At 37.4% G+C, this 12,140-nt stretch overlaps 1 protein-coding gene across 1 annotated transcript; it reads right to left on the reverse strand.

Moving 5' to 3' along the window:
* On the reverse strand, nt 62-9,467 carry LOC105168145. Its single transcript, XM_011088093.2, has 11 exons — nt 9,175-9,467; nt 8,339-8,650; nt 6,516-6,593; nt 5,822-6,387; nt 4,354-4,983; nt 4,009-4,163; nt 2,883-3,091; nt 2,662-2,789; nt 2,274-2,587; nt 2,093-2,196; nt 62-836 (listed from the first exon to the last, which is right to left on the reverse strand). The coding sequence occupies exons 2-11, from the start codon at nt 8,628-8,630 to the stop codon at nt 766-768; spliced, it is 2,547 nt and encodes an 848-aa protein (XP_011086395.1). The 5' UTR covers nt 8,631-8,650; nt 9,175-9,467; the 3' UTR covers nt 62-765.

The following is a 12,140-nucleotide window of genomic DNA, read 5'->3' on the forward strand; positions in this document are numbered from 1 at the left end:
GTTACGTGCGCAAAGATATATTCCAATACGACTTAAATGGATATGGATTAATTCGGATGAGTATCCGCCAATACTTTGAACTATATCGAAATTTTATATATATCACAACGATGTATGTGCGACAACCAGATGCGCCACAATTTCCTAACAACCTACTGACTGAAAATTTCCCAAATGTTAAAACATAGCAATTACAGAGCAAATTTTCAGGCTGGAATTCCAAATGTAGAAGGAAATAGCTAAATATTAATCACAATCTATGATTTAGGACAACTGATAATGAGAAGGCTTGCAAGAATAATACATACGAAAAGCTACACATCCACATTGATGGAAGAGAACTACTGCTGACAAACGATGAGTATAATCAACTTCAAAGCTGGTGTTTCTCATGAATCTACCATTGGAATGGATGGACAATAGTTTCTCCATCTACTCTACCTCAGACTGGATCTATGAGTCTCAAATCAATCAAAGGTTTCATCAGTATGAATCCTACCATCAGATGCAAACTGGATGCTTCGCATACACGGATCAGTATTACCCTGAACTTGCATGTGGAAATGTATATGAAATAGGCCATATATCAATCCAGAATTACACAACATGAGAGCAAAATGCACGAGCTTAAGTGGACAAAACTGGAATAACCAACATGTTTAGCTCATATGAAGAGAGAAATACGCAGCAGAGTCATGCAGCAATTTTCGTGTATCTTGCCAGAACCATGATAAGATCAGTAATTTAATTGTGATAGTGACTGCCTTAGAATATACCAGTGGCAATGCTCGAAGTTGCATTTATCTTCAGAGATCGCTCAGGTACATAGGTAGTACCTGCCATACCAAAATAAAAGTCCATTTGTCAACTTAAGAAACTGGTATTGGCAATTCTATGAATAATGAAGTAGAGAATTTTAACAACCATTCAGTCTGTAGCATCAATAGCTTTCTTCAAATCTCATAGTTGATAGAAGACTTCTACAGTTAATGGGAGCGGTTGCAAACCGGCTTCTCATCTCAGACAATATTTTTTTTGCATATGTATTTTATACATAAGCTTTCGTCCAAAATACATTTCAAACATATTTCACAACTCTAAATTAGGGCAAAAAAGAATACAACATCGACTCTAATTATTACATTTTATCTCTTAACTAACACCTTCTGTCCGTCACTTAACTATCCGCATCACACTTTATTGCATATCCAAACATATTAAAAATCTATTTTTTATCTCATTCGAATTGGTCTCATCTCATTTATTCTCATTGACACGCGATGAGATGTCAAGCAACCCCACCAACATATCTCATTCTTCTATCAGCCGCAAAATCTCATAGAACTACACGTGTTCTTTAGACCAGAAGTTTATACTTGTACATGTCTATGTCTAGCTCTTCTAGGACACTAGTGAATGTTGAAACCAAGTTTTGATGGATATATGCATTTCCAGGCATGCGTGTGAAGTTGATCGATAAGAAAGTACCCCACTTGAGATGCTATGAGTTAAATTACTCTTGATAAAGAACTGGCGTAGTTGTAATTGATCTAATTATAAGTACCATTTCAGGGAAAGGAAAGTCATGCAAGATATATGATTGAATCAAATCCTAAAACACCCTTGGAAGACCTAGCTATGATAATTAAAGAAGACCAAATAGAGATCCATAACCTCTCAACCACAAATACCAATGTTTACAGAATTGACAGCATTATAAGAAGAAATCAAATGTAGCTGAAAGCTGCATCTCCCAAGAGTTCTGGGGAGATGATGACTGAACTGAAGGCTTAAGATAAAACACCAAAAACAGCACATACATTAAATTTATAATTATGAATAGGTACCATAAACAAACAGCTAAATGGTAGAAGAAATACAAGAATCAACCTAAGTTTAGGAGCTTTAGGTTAAAGCACAAATATCACATTTACCCATTTGTCATTAGTAAACCATATCCTTCATACATCACTCCTGTTATCTAAAACAAAATTCATATTGATAGAAAACTGCATGTTTGTCATTTTTACACAAAATTGATAGATAGACTGGGGGCGAGAGATGACCGGGAACAATTAGAATATTCTTTTACCTTTCTCCTTAACCTCTATTTGTAGAGAATCAAGAGTGATTATGCCATCAGTCAAAGGAAGTACTTCAAGCTTGACGGTTGCTGTAGATTGAGAAGGGACGTATCTGGTGCAGAGAAGAATAAAATCTTCACTGACTGAGTAAGTTGGAAATGAAAAAAACGAAAATCAGAGATAATATACCCCAGTGGAACTCTACTCTGCAACCATAAGTGGGTGCAATCTGGATCACTCTTTGGAACCACATCTGATACAGGGAGAGTTCGCTCATTATTGGAAACTGATAGTGGACCATCTTCCACTTTCTGTCCTTGATTCAGAGTGAGAGATGTCTGCCGATGCACCATAACAGCTCCTTGACTATCGATTGGGCTAAAAGGCGAGCAGAATGAATTACTCAAGGGCACTACAGAAGGGGGAGAAGTAAATGAAGCTGGGGCAAGGACTGTTAATGTCAGATTGTCGGATGTCATATTTGATACTTGAAGTGTTAAAACCTGAAAATTTGAACCACTTAAGATGAAGCTGCAAATCAATATCGTAAAAAAAGATCACAGTAATTCTATAGAACCTGAACTGGAAGCTGGTTTCCATCAGATCCAAGAGCTTGTCTGGACATTTCAGATGCCACGGAGATCATAAGATCCCTTGACATACGAGGCCGCCAGCTTGTTGGCTGCTTAAAGAACAACTTTGATTCTACAAAACATGCAGACAGAATAAGAGTACCATAAACACAGGGCTCTTCTTACCAAGCTATTGCAGAAAATCATGTAAATTCTGATTCCATACCACTATAATTGCATCGACATGATACAAGAACTGCATACTGATCAGTAGGTGATGCACTATGTTTCCCTTCAGATTTGGAGGATTGCCAGCTTGATGCAGCATTTCCAGCTGGTAAGCGTGATGGTCGTAGGTTACCATCAGTGTGACCCTTGCCATGCTTCCAGTAGCTACTTGCCAGTTTAAGAATAAAAGAATGTTCTTCACCTCTCCTGCCAATTATACACCACAACAATCGACCCCTTAAAAATCGAGATCAAGCAACAGCTGTAAACCAACAGCAGTAGACTAGATTCTTTCGCAGGACATACACAATTATCTGCAGATGATATATCGGTTGCTTTTGGAGAATGAATAAATCTCATAATGGATCATGTAGAAGTTTCCTGCTTACATTTGGCTGAGCAATTCCGTTTCGAGAAAATAGTTCACATCGGTACCTTGTGTCAAAACTTAATAATCTCTCCTCAAATTCCAAACTCACCATGGACTCAAGTAATTCCATCATCTCCCTTCCAGAAAAGCAATTACCAGCAACATATTTTTAGCAATAATTTACAACCATAACATGTTACTGCTGTTTTGACACAGATCAGATTTTGGTCATATATGTAGCATCTGGCTTGGGTTGAATTATGAAATTCTCAACCTGAAGAGGTAGACTAGTCCTAGCACCATAGAGAACTAACGCATTTTATGTGGAACACCTCACAGATTTGATATGCTTCCACATTGTAGTTGTTACCTGTATCTGAATTAAATGATAGATTTGCCATCTAAGGAGCACTAGGATCAAAACTTCACATTTTCGTTCACAAATGTTTGAGAGATATGGTGAGAAAGACTGCAGTCCTGAGGCCACATTACCAGCAGCAAAATTGTCCAGGCCTCAGTCACATACAGCATAAGATACTAGCCCCAAAGACCAGTTTTTGCAGGAAGCAAGACATACAAGATTTGTTATATCTAATAGGTAAATCTCCATGTTCTCAAATAAGAATTTTAAATGTTTCAGCATAATTGCAGTAAATTACAAAGAAATGTCAAAATTCTTTACATACGTAAGCAGTTACTAAAATACCAAAGAAGAAAGTTAATTAGACAAGTTTATGCAGGTAAAAGACAAAACCTGAGTGCCAAATTCGGTAAACTGCAGTTGTTCCCAGATTCGATGCAAGCCATAGGTAAGAAAAATGGTGGTCCACTTTTTGATGGCTCTTCAAAAACAATTGCGACAGCATCTATAAACACCACAATATCTGGCACATGTGCAGGCGAAACATTCTGCAAAGAAGTTTTGATATCATAAAACCCTAAACGGAGTATCACATATTTCATAATCAAGCCTTCTCGGGTTTCTTTTTTTTTTGGTTGAGAGTACACTTCATACTAACTTACTAGATAAAATGGGAAGCAAGTGAGTGAGGTTAGGGTTGTGCAGGGACAGGGATGTGGAGGATAAAAGAAACTATACCTTTACATGGACACAAAGAAGATCATCTGTGTTGCAATCAACAGAAAAAGTATGAATTTCTACAGGTTGAATTAATTCTATTTTTCTCCTCCACCTTCTTCCAGGTGTATAAATTCCTTCGAGACCACACCGAACAGAAAATCTCTCTTGTTGCAAAGGCACACCACGAAAAGATAACAATCCCTCATTTCCACTTTTTCCACTTTCCACAAACTTATTGAATGAAAACTGATTCCAATCTTCCGGGTCAAATGTAGGTTTAACATTGGGAGTTGTGACAGCTTGGGGTGGTGTCATATTTGGTGGAAGTGAGGACATAGAATGACTTCTGAAATGACCAAACGAGAAAAGCTGAGAACTAGAAGACCCAGATACAGCAGGTTTTGTGGGTGTGCTCCGAATACTTGAACTAGAACTCAATGTAGGAGGAGATAAAGGACGAGCTGGAGGAGGAATAGAATTATCCAAAGGAAGCAACCATTTTAACAATTCATCAGAAGGATCTTGATTCCAAGAAGTAGGAATATCCTGGTTAAGAGCCAGCTCTCTTTGTTGATACTTTTCGAACTGAAGTATCTCCAGAATGGGATCCTTAATAAACTGAACACCAACAGTTACCTGTAAAAGTACCTGCATCCTTCCAAACAAGAAAATGAAAGTCAAATAAGTTGTGGTACATACAATTCAAGGCTGCCACTGAGAGAGAAATAGGGAAGATCTAGAATAGTTCGTGTATTACACAGGAAAAGCAGTTAAAGCTTCACTATGCAGGTATTGGAATGGAAAATGTCACACTATGCACCAAATTTAAAAAATAACATTTTCCTATTCTTCTTTTGGAACATGACATTTCATACATGAACCAATCCAATTTAGTGCAAAGGCACCACTGCCAGCTGTCTGTAAATGTAAAAATGTGAGACAAATGATGGAGGCAGCTAGTGCAGCTTTGTGTAGGAAACTAGATGTATCGCAAACTGCAGGAGTGACCTTTTCGATAACCAACATAGAAGCAATTTCACGCATCTAATTTGCAATATGCTTGTTTATAGCTCAGTGAGGAAGCATAATCATGCATGGTCCTTCCATTCAATTCAAACAATCAGAACAGACTAGCTGACACAACTAACATAACAGAGCAGTTTCTTTGTAAGGAATAACCAGCTAAATATTAATTACAGAACTAGGATGTGACCATTACAAAAGATGTCCCAGCTCACACTTCAATAGTATTATCAAATATTCCAACCATCATATAAGATTTTCCAGGGACATAACATTGTGCAATATGAGAAGAAACGCAAATATACCCTGCTGATAGATTAGCAGGAAAAGATATAACCTGCAATCAAGAATCAGAGTTCATCTATAAGATGACTCAATGCCACCAAGTTGTCCATCCGGCTTCCATAAAAATGAAAGAATAACAGAGACTATAAATTTTTCTAAAGTTTCTGTGAAAACTCACCACTATGTCTCCATTTGCAAGGGACCAGCACTCAGCACCTCTGGCCAGGCCCCCAGATGTGCGGGCATCAAAGTTTCCTCTGTCAATCACAGCATTTATAGGATTCTTGTTTTTTGTGGTAGTTGCAGTTTCTGAAGAATCTCCTGTCAATTGTTCTTCAAGTGTGGCAGAAGATTCAAGACAGGCTTCTAGAGCTCTTCTGTTGGACCAAAGTGTTTCATTTGACTCTGCAATTCGGGCAAAAAAGTGCGAATTTTTAAATCTTTGCAACAACTGCTTGGTCTGTCTTTCATGATCTTCCATCCTAAGGAGAGATTCACCAGTTGAAACAACCTTATGTGAATCAATCTTCCCTTTTGTCACAGTTTCATTGTGCTGGATATCTTTATCACTGGGACTTGCATCCACTTTCTCGGAAACTGAATTTGTTTGTCCTCTAACATTTCCATTTGCTTTCTGGGGGCTTTTCCCATTTTTATTCATGACAGCAGCAACTTTAAATGGTGTAATTATTTCTGTATCCTGCTTATAAGCAGACAAACATGCAAGAATTCGGATTTGTTCACCTAAGATAAGGACATACATAAACCTGTAAGGAAGCGAAAATCACAGAATAGAAACATAGAAGTGAAAAGTACCCATAAAACATCATTATGGGGAAAAAGGCCACAAACACACGCACGCAAACGGATACCTGGAAAAACAAAGCTGCGATCCAGGGAGCGAAATGAAAGTATATCTGGTGCCTCTGTCCAATTATCAGGAACTTCTTCTGAAAAAAAACAAAATCATGAGTTAAAATAGTTCATGTATTCCAAACATTTCATTAAAGCAGCAGCTCCAGTAAAGCTCTAAATAAACTTCATCAGCACATCCAACACACCGCCACGTCGCCCTACACATTTGCAGGAGGCAAGGTTTCCAGCTTTTCATTTGCCCTCACTTCGAAATCACAGCTGCCCCCACCATGACAAAGCATCCACAACCCCTGCCGGTCACTCCAGCAACACCAAACCAGATCATATCATCTTTCTCACAGCCACCTTTGTTTCCTTCTGCCACCATAAAGACCACCTTGACCTCCATCCACATTTAGAAATTTACCATTGCTGTCACTACCACAACCCAATTACAGCCTTATCTAATCTAAGGAGGTGTTGATTATTTAGGAATCTAAGATAGAGAATAGGTGATGTTGAGAAAGAAATCAGATAAAAACAAAGGGAAAAACGAAATAGATGTGTCCAGTGAACTCAAGCTTGAGCTGGAATTAGAGCTTATTGTTCACAAGCTAGGGTCGAGATAAATGCTTCTGCAACACAATCTGGCTTGAGCTAAGATCATAAGTTCGACAAGCGAAAGTCCAAATTTTGTAGGAGGGGCTTGAGCTCTGCTCCTCTCGAGTCCTAATTGTAAGCACATCATGATAGGGGGCTATTCAGCGTGGTTATGAGAAATGCTCCAGGTATGGTAAGAAAGAATTTTCTTTCTTGCTGCTCCTTTGCTTCACGCATGGTAGGAAAATCTTTTTCTTTCTTTCAATACTCCATTTAGTGACTGTAACTTCAGAAGTTCCTATTTCTTTTACCCACTAAGTAAAAGACTTGACACGAAAATGGAAGGTCATACCCAATAGCAAACTCCTAGTAGAATATATCAAGTAAGAACATACAAAATAGAAAAGTTAGGGGCAGAATGTTCAGTTTACTTTAGAGGAAAGGAATATCAGGCATATGAATCATACACTTGACTACCACTAAATTTACGTATGGATGATCTGCTACAGATCTGAATCACTTAACATTTCTACTATCCAAGCTGGATTTCAATAAACAATGATCCATACCCATTGGCGTCCCAAGGCCCAAGATGTCATTGAAACTGAACACAACCAGATAAAGACTTGAAGGAGATCATCAAAGAGTCCACTAACAATTTAGCTTCTCTCAGGAGCGGTATGAAATGAAACTATTAATATCTAGTTTCCAAGACAAGGATCAAAGGATAGACTTTCAGGCACAGTGCTTGGTTTTCAGGTCACGTATACGAACTATATTAAATGTCTTTGAGTCAACTAGGCACATGGATTAGAGAAGTAATTCTATAAGAAAATTTTTCATCTTAATCAATATGTGTGAAACAAGGAGAGATGTCTTGACTTGATCTAGGTTCGTTCGTCTAGAATATGAAACATTTCTGGAAGGTAGAACTTTCCTAGTAAAATTATAGTTATTCTTTCTCTGCATCCAATGGTAGACGACAAGATTATTCCTTAACTGGCATCAGAGAAATGGAAGACCGAAGAGAGTGACTTGTATTATAAAATTGCAAGTGTCAGAACTTCTGATCGTAACTTCAATCTTCACCTCTATTTTAGGTTGCTACATTTTCTAAATAAGAGATCTAATGATTTCATCATTACTATGATTAGATAATAACTATTCAAGACTGTCATATTAGAACAAAATAATTAAATCATGATGATGAAATCAATTACGAGCAAGCAAGATGTCATACTATACGGAATAATTATCATGCCATCAGCTTCTGTAACATCTGTATGGGTATCAACTTGAGAGTTGTTCTTTCCACTTGAAACTGCCATGCTGCCATTCTCGTCCCTAGACTCGTCACTCTCTGCATTTCGGGTTTCAGCGGACGTACTTCCGTTATACGGATCTTCAACAATAAGACCTTCTAATGTGGTAGCAGCTTTTGAGACATAATTTGCCTCTACTTGAGCCTCTTTAACAGACTGCATCTCAGGAGTTGCAGTCTGGTTATTAGACCTCAGCATCAGAAAATTCATATTTTTTACCAAGAAATTTTCTGCAACATCAGAAATGATGAAAAGTTATAATTTCAACTGTTGCCCAAGTGCCGGAAAAGAGACAAAAACAAGATACGAATAATTTCTCCATCTAGAATCAAGATTAATATAACAAAATTTTACTTCAAAAATCCCATATGCATATACTCCGTAAGGAATACCATGCTATCTAACCAAAATAGCTGATCCAAACTCCTAACATCCAATGTCATACGTACGCAAATGAAAAACTTAATCTTTTCCGTGTAACATGTTCCAAAAATGCATTTCCTCGCACCAAAACCTAAATTCACACAAACGAAAATATCATAAACACGCAACTCAAAACCAGAAGACAAAAATCAACTTCAACAGATAAAACCCCTCGCTTCTGCAAGACAGACCTAGGTCTTCAAACTTCAACCATTCAATTGCATAAACAAGTTGCATACTAATACTTGCAAACCAAAGGACAATTCCACACCCTGAACTGGACGCAAACATCAATTTATCCCCTGAATAATGAAAGTCATCGGCAACTCACCTGATCGGAGATTAACGGTTCGTCGGAGCAGCGGTTGACCGGTTAGATTAGGAACCGGGATCACGGATGTCTGCAGCGACGATAAAGTGCGAGATTGAGGGCTGGATCTGCTGGGCAGCGGTGGGGTAGCTGAAGTAGAATCAGCCTCCCACAGTAGATACAGTCGTCTTCTCGGTACTTCACTCTGCCATTACCATGTTTAAAAACTTTTCTACTTAAATTCAAATATTCACTTTTATTTATTTAAATAGAAAAAACAACTTTGGATATATCAGTTCTCCCACAGTCCAATCAAGTCAAGATAGTATTTAGTCGAAAAATAAATTTTTCATCTGAAAAAAAAATTCAAATGTATTTCATTATTATCAAAAAAAATGGATAAAATGCAAAAATCCTCCATGTTTTCGTGAAAATGCTAACCCCCCCCCCCAAAAATGCAAAAATCCTCCATGTTTTCGTAAAAATGCTACCCCCCCCCCCCATAATATAATAATAGATTGTATGATATTCTATGTTTCATAAACTCAGCTAACCCTCCCCCCTTGTCACTTTCTTGAGTCTTCCCTATTTGATAAGTACGTCTGAGGGATTAATCTTGCCAAGAGAGGATTCCTCATATTCATGTATGTCGGAAACTGAATTTATCATGTAGCTATACACAGACATGTACACATTTTTCTTCAAAGATCTATGCATATAATCCTCTACGTTCAACCTATGATACCCTATTGCTGCAATTGCATGACAGCAAGGGTATCCGTAAAGCTGGACATCTCACAATTACAGTGTCTGCCATTCAAATATACCATATGATTCTCCATATAATGTCTCACCCCATACTTGTTGTCGCCAGCCTAATTAGGAAAACAGTGTATGCTCTCACTTATTTGCTTATCAATCTTTCTAATAATGTTTGGACAAACCACCCCTTTGTACTTCTCCATCCCTTCTCTATTAATTTGTATCCTAGTCATGCATCTTCTTATCCACTCAAACATATCAATAATAGCAAGCTCTTTAGCCTCTAAGATGTAGCTATTAAATGATTATGATATGTTGTTAACAATTACAGCACACTTTGTTTGTATGGAAAAAAACATGATGTGATAGAATGTTTTGTAGCCAATCATGTGGAGTGAATTGATTAGGTCTTTTTGTCCACGCCATTTCAATCTGTTTCATCACTTTTAAATGTTGTTTCACATTATATATAGAAGCAGTTTTCCAGAACAATTTTTTTAGCTCATGCCCCTTAAACTTCACCTTTAAAATTGTTGTACTGCGCGTCAAACAATACCTATGTTCAGCATGTGGAGCAAGTGTATCAACTACATCAAATAACCCCTTCTGCCTGTCAAATATGAAAGCCCACCCCCTCTCATCAGCAGACCTAATATTCCTTAGCAACAGGTTCAAAAACTACACCTAACTATCTACCTTTTCAACCTCAATATATGCAAATCCTATTGGAGATATGTTATCATTCACATCCCTTCCCACAACTGATAATATTGACCCTTTTACACACCTTTCAAAAAGCACTCATCTAACCCAATTATAAGTTTGCACCCATTCAGAAACCCTTTCCTTAACCCTGAAAAACACACATACATTCATTGCAACACAAGGGGAGTCAAAGCCCTGTCAACCTTCAACAAGAGTGCTAGTAAGGTTGTGTTTGGCAATTGTGGCACAATAATCATAAAGTATGCGATATCGTTCTTTTATATATGCCCTCACCAGTCTAATGCATGTCTTTTTGCCCTATACGCCTTAAATAGAGCATTAAACCTGAAGCTCTCTTCTGATTTTGTTTTTAAGGGATTCTAAACCCTCATTAGGATTATCCCTTACAGTGTCTTAAATCCTCCTGCCAATGTATTTATAATTAGTCTGCTTGTTTTCAATAGTGTGTGCATAATTGTGAATTCCTTTGATTGATTTTATCTGAAATGTGCTTGTTTGCAATTCACAACCCTTTTTACATTTGACAGTGATTTTGTGTCTTTCATTTTTGTTCAAATGTCAAATTCCACCCTTTTCTCACAGCCCAATCCCTCAGCACATTTTTTAATGTTTATCTTGTTGGAAACCGCAACCCAACAGTCAATTCTCATCTTATTATCATGCCATCTAGGATATTCTGAAACATCCTCATCTGAACCCCTTAAGGAATGCACTCATCCTCACTGTTCAAGTCACTAAACCATCCATCCCCCTCCACATTATTTTCTTATGCCAGCCTTTTGTTTTTTCTCAGCAACCTTCTTCCTTTTTTTTTTATCTTTCAAAAAAGCCTTAAGTGTTTTGTACAACTTTCTAGCATGATCAAGAGGCCTATTAGCAAAAATGTCATCATCTTATGGAATCTCTAGGTCCTCAAGCATCCAAGATGGACATTCAGATGCAGACGATGAACTAGAACTAGATTCAGGCTCTAATTCATCATCTTGTTACTCAAATGTAGGACCATATTCATCATTGGGATGAGCATGAGGATGCTGCTCAACATGTTTTGTTCTTCATTTTCATCATTCAAATTCACATGCTCCTCTGTTTCTGTAATATTTTCATTTTGGACATCTTCATGATTTTTATTTTGAAATTCGTAATTATTTTCCCTCTCTTCCATACCAGAAACAAGCTCATTAAAAGGGATTGAGGGCACTTTTTCTTGAGTTGTTATAACAGGGTATCAAGTGTCAACAAGGGACCTTCCTTATCTTATATGTATATTGGAATAATAGGAAGATTTTTATAAACCCTACTTAACTCAACTATACCTTTGTGCCCATGATCTAAAGACATCCCAAGTAAACCCCAATAGACAAGAACATATACCAAATTTTTGTCCCCCGTTTACAAAACACTGATTGAAAATCAAAGAAGTGGGTGTTTACAGATTTACAGGATTCACTTCTTGTTGTTGGTACCCTATCTTATATCTATATGTCATAAACAAAAGA

The sequence above is a fragment of the Sesamum indicum genome, linkage group LG8 (genome assembly GCF_000512975.1).
Source record: "Sesamum indicum cultivar Zhongzhi No. 13 linkage group LG8, S_indicum_v1.0, whole genome shotgun sequence".
Lineage (NCBI taxonomy): Eukaryota > Viridiplantae > Streptophyta > Magnoliopsida > Lamiales > Pedaliaceae > Sesamum > Sesamum indicum.

Excerpts from the sequence above, each read along its gene's own strand:
- LOC105168145 (XM_011088093.2), bottom strand. The coding sequence starts at position 8,630 with ATGAATTTTCTGATGCTGAGGTCTAATAACCAGACTGCAACTCCTGAG. Across the intron at positions 2,197-2,273 it reads CAGAGTAGAGTTCCACTGGG|ATACGTCCCTTCTCAATCTA; the intron begins GTATATTATCTC and ends TCTCTGCACCAG. Across the intron at positions 837-2,092 it reads AATAGAGGTTAAGGAGAAAG|GTACTACCTATGTACCTGAG; the intron begins GTAAAAGAATAT and ends TTGGTATGGCAG.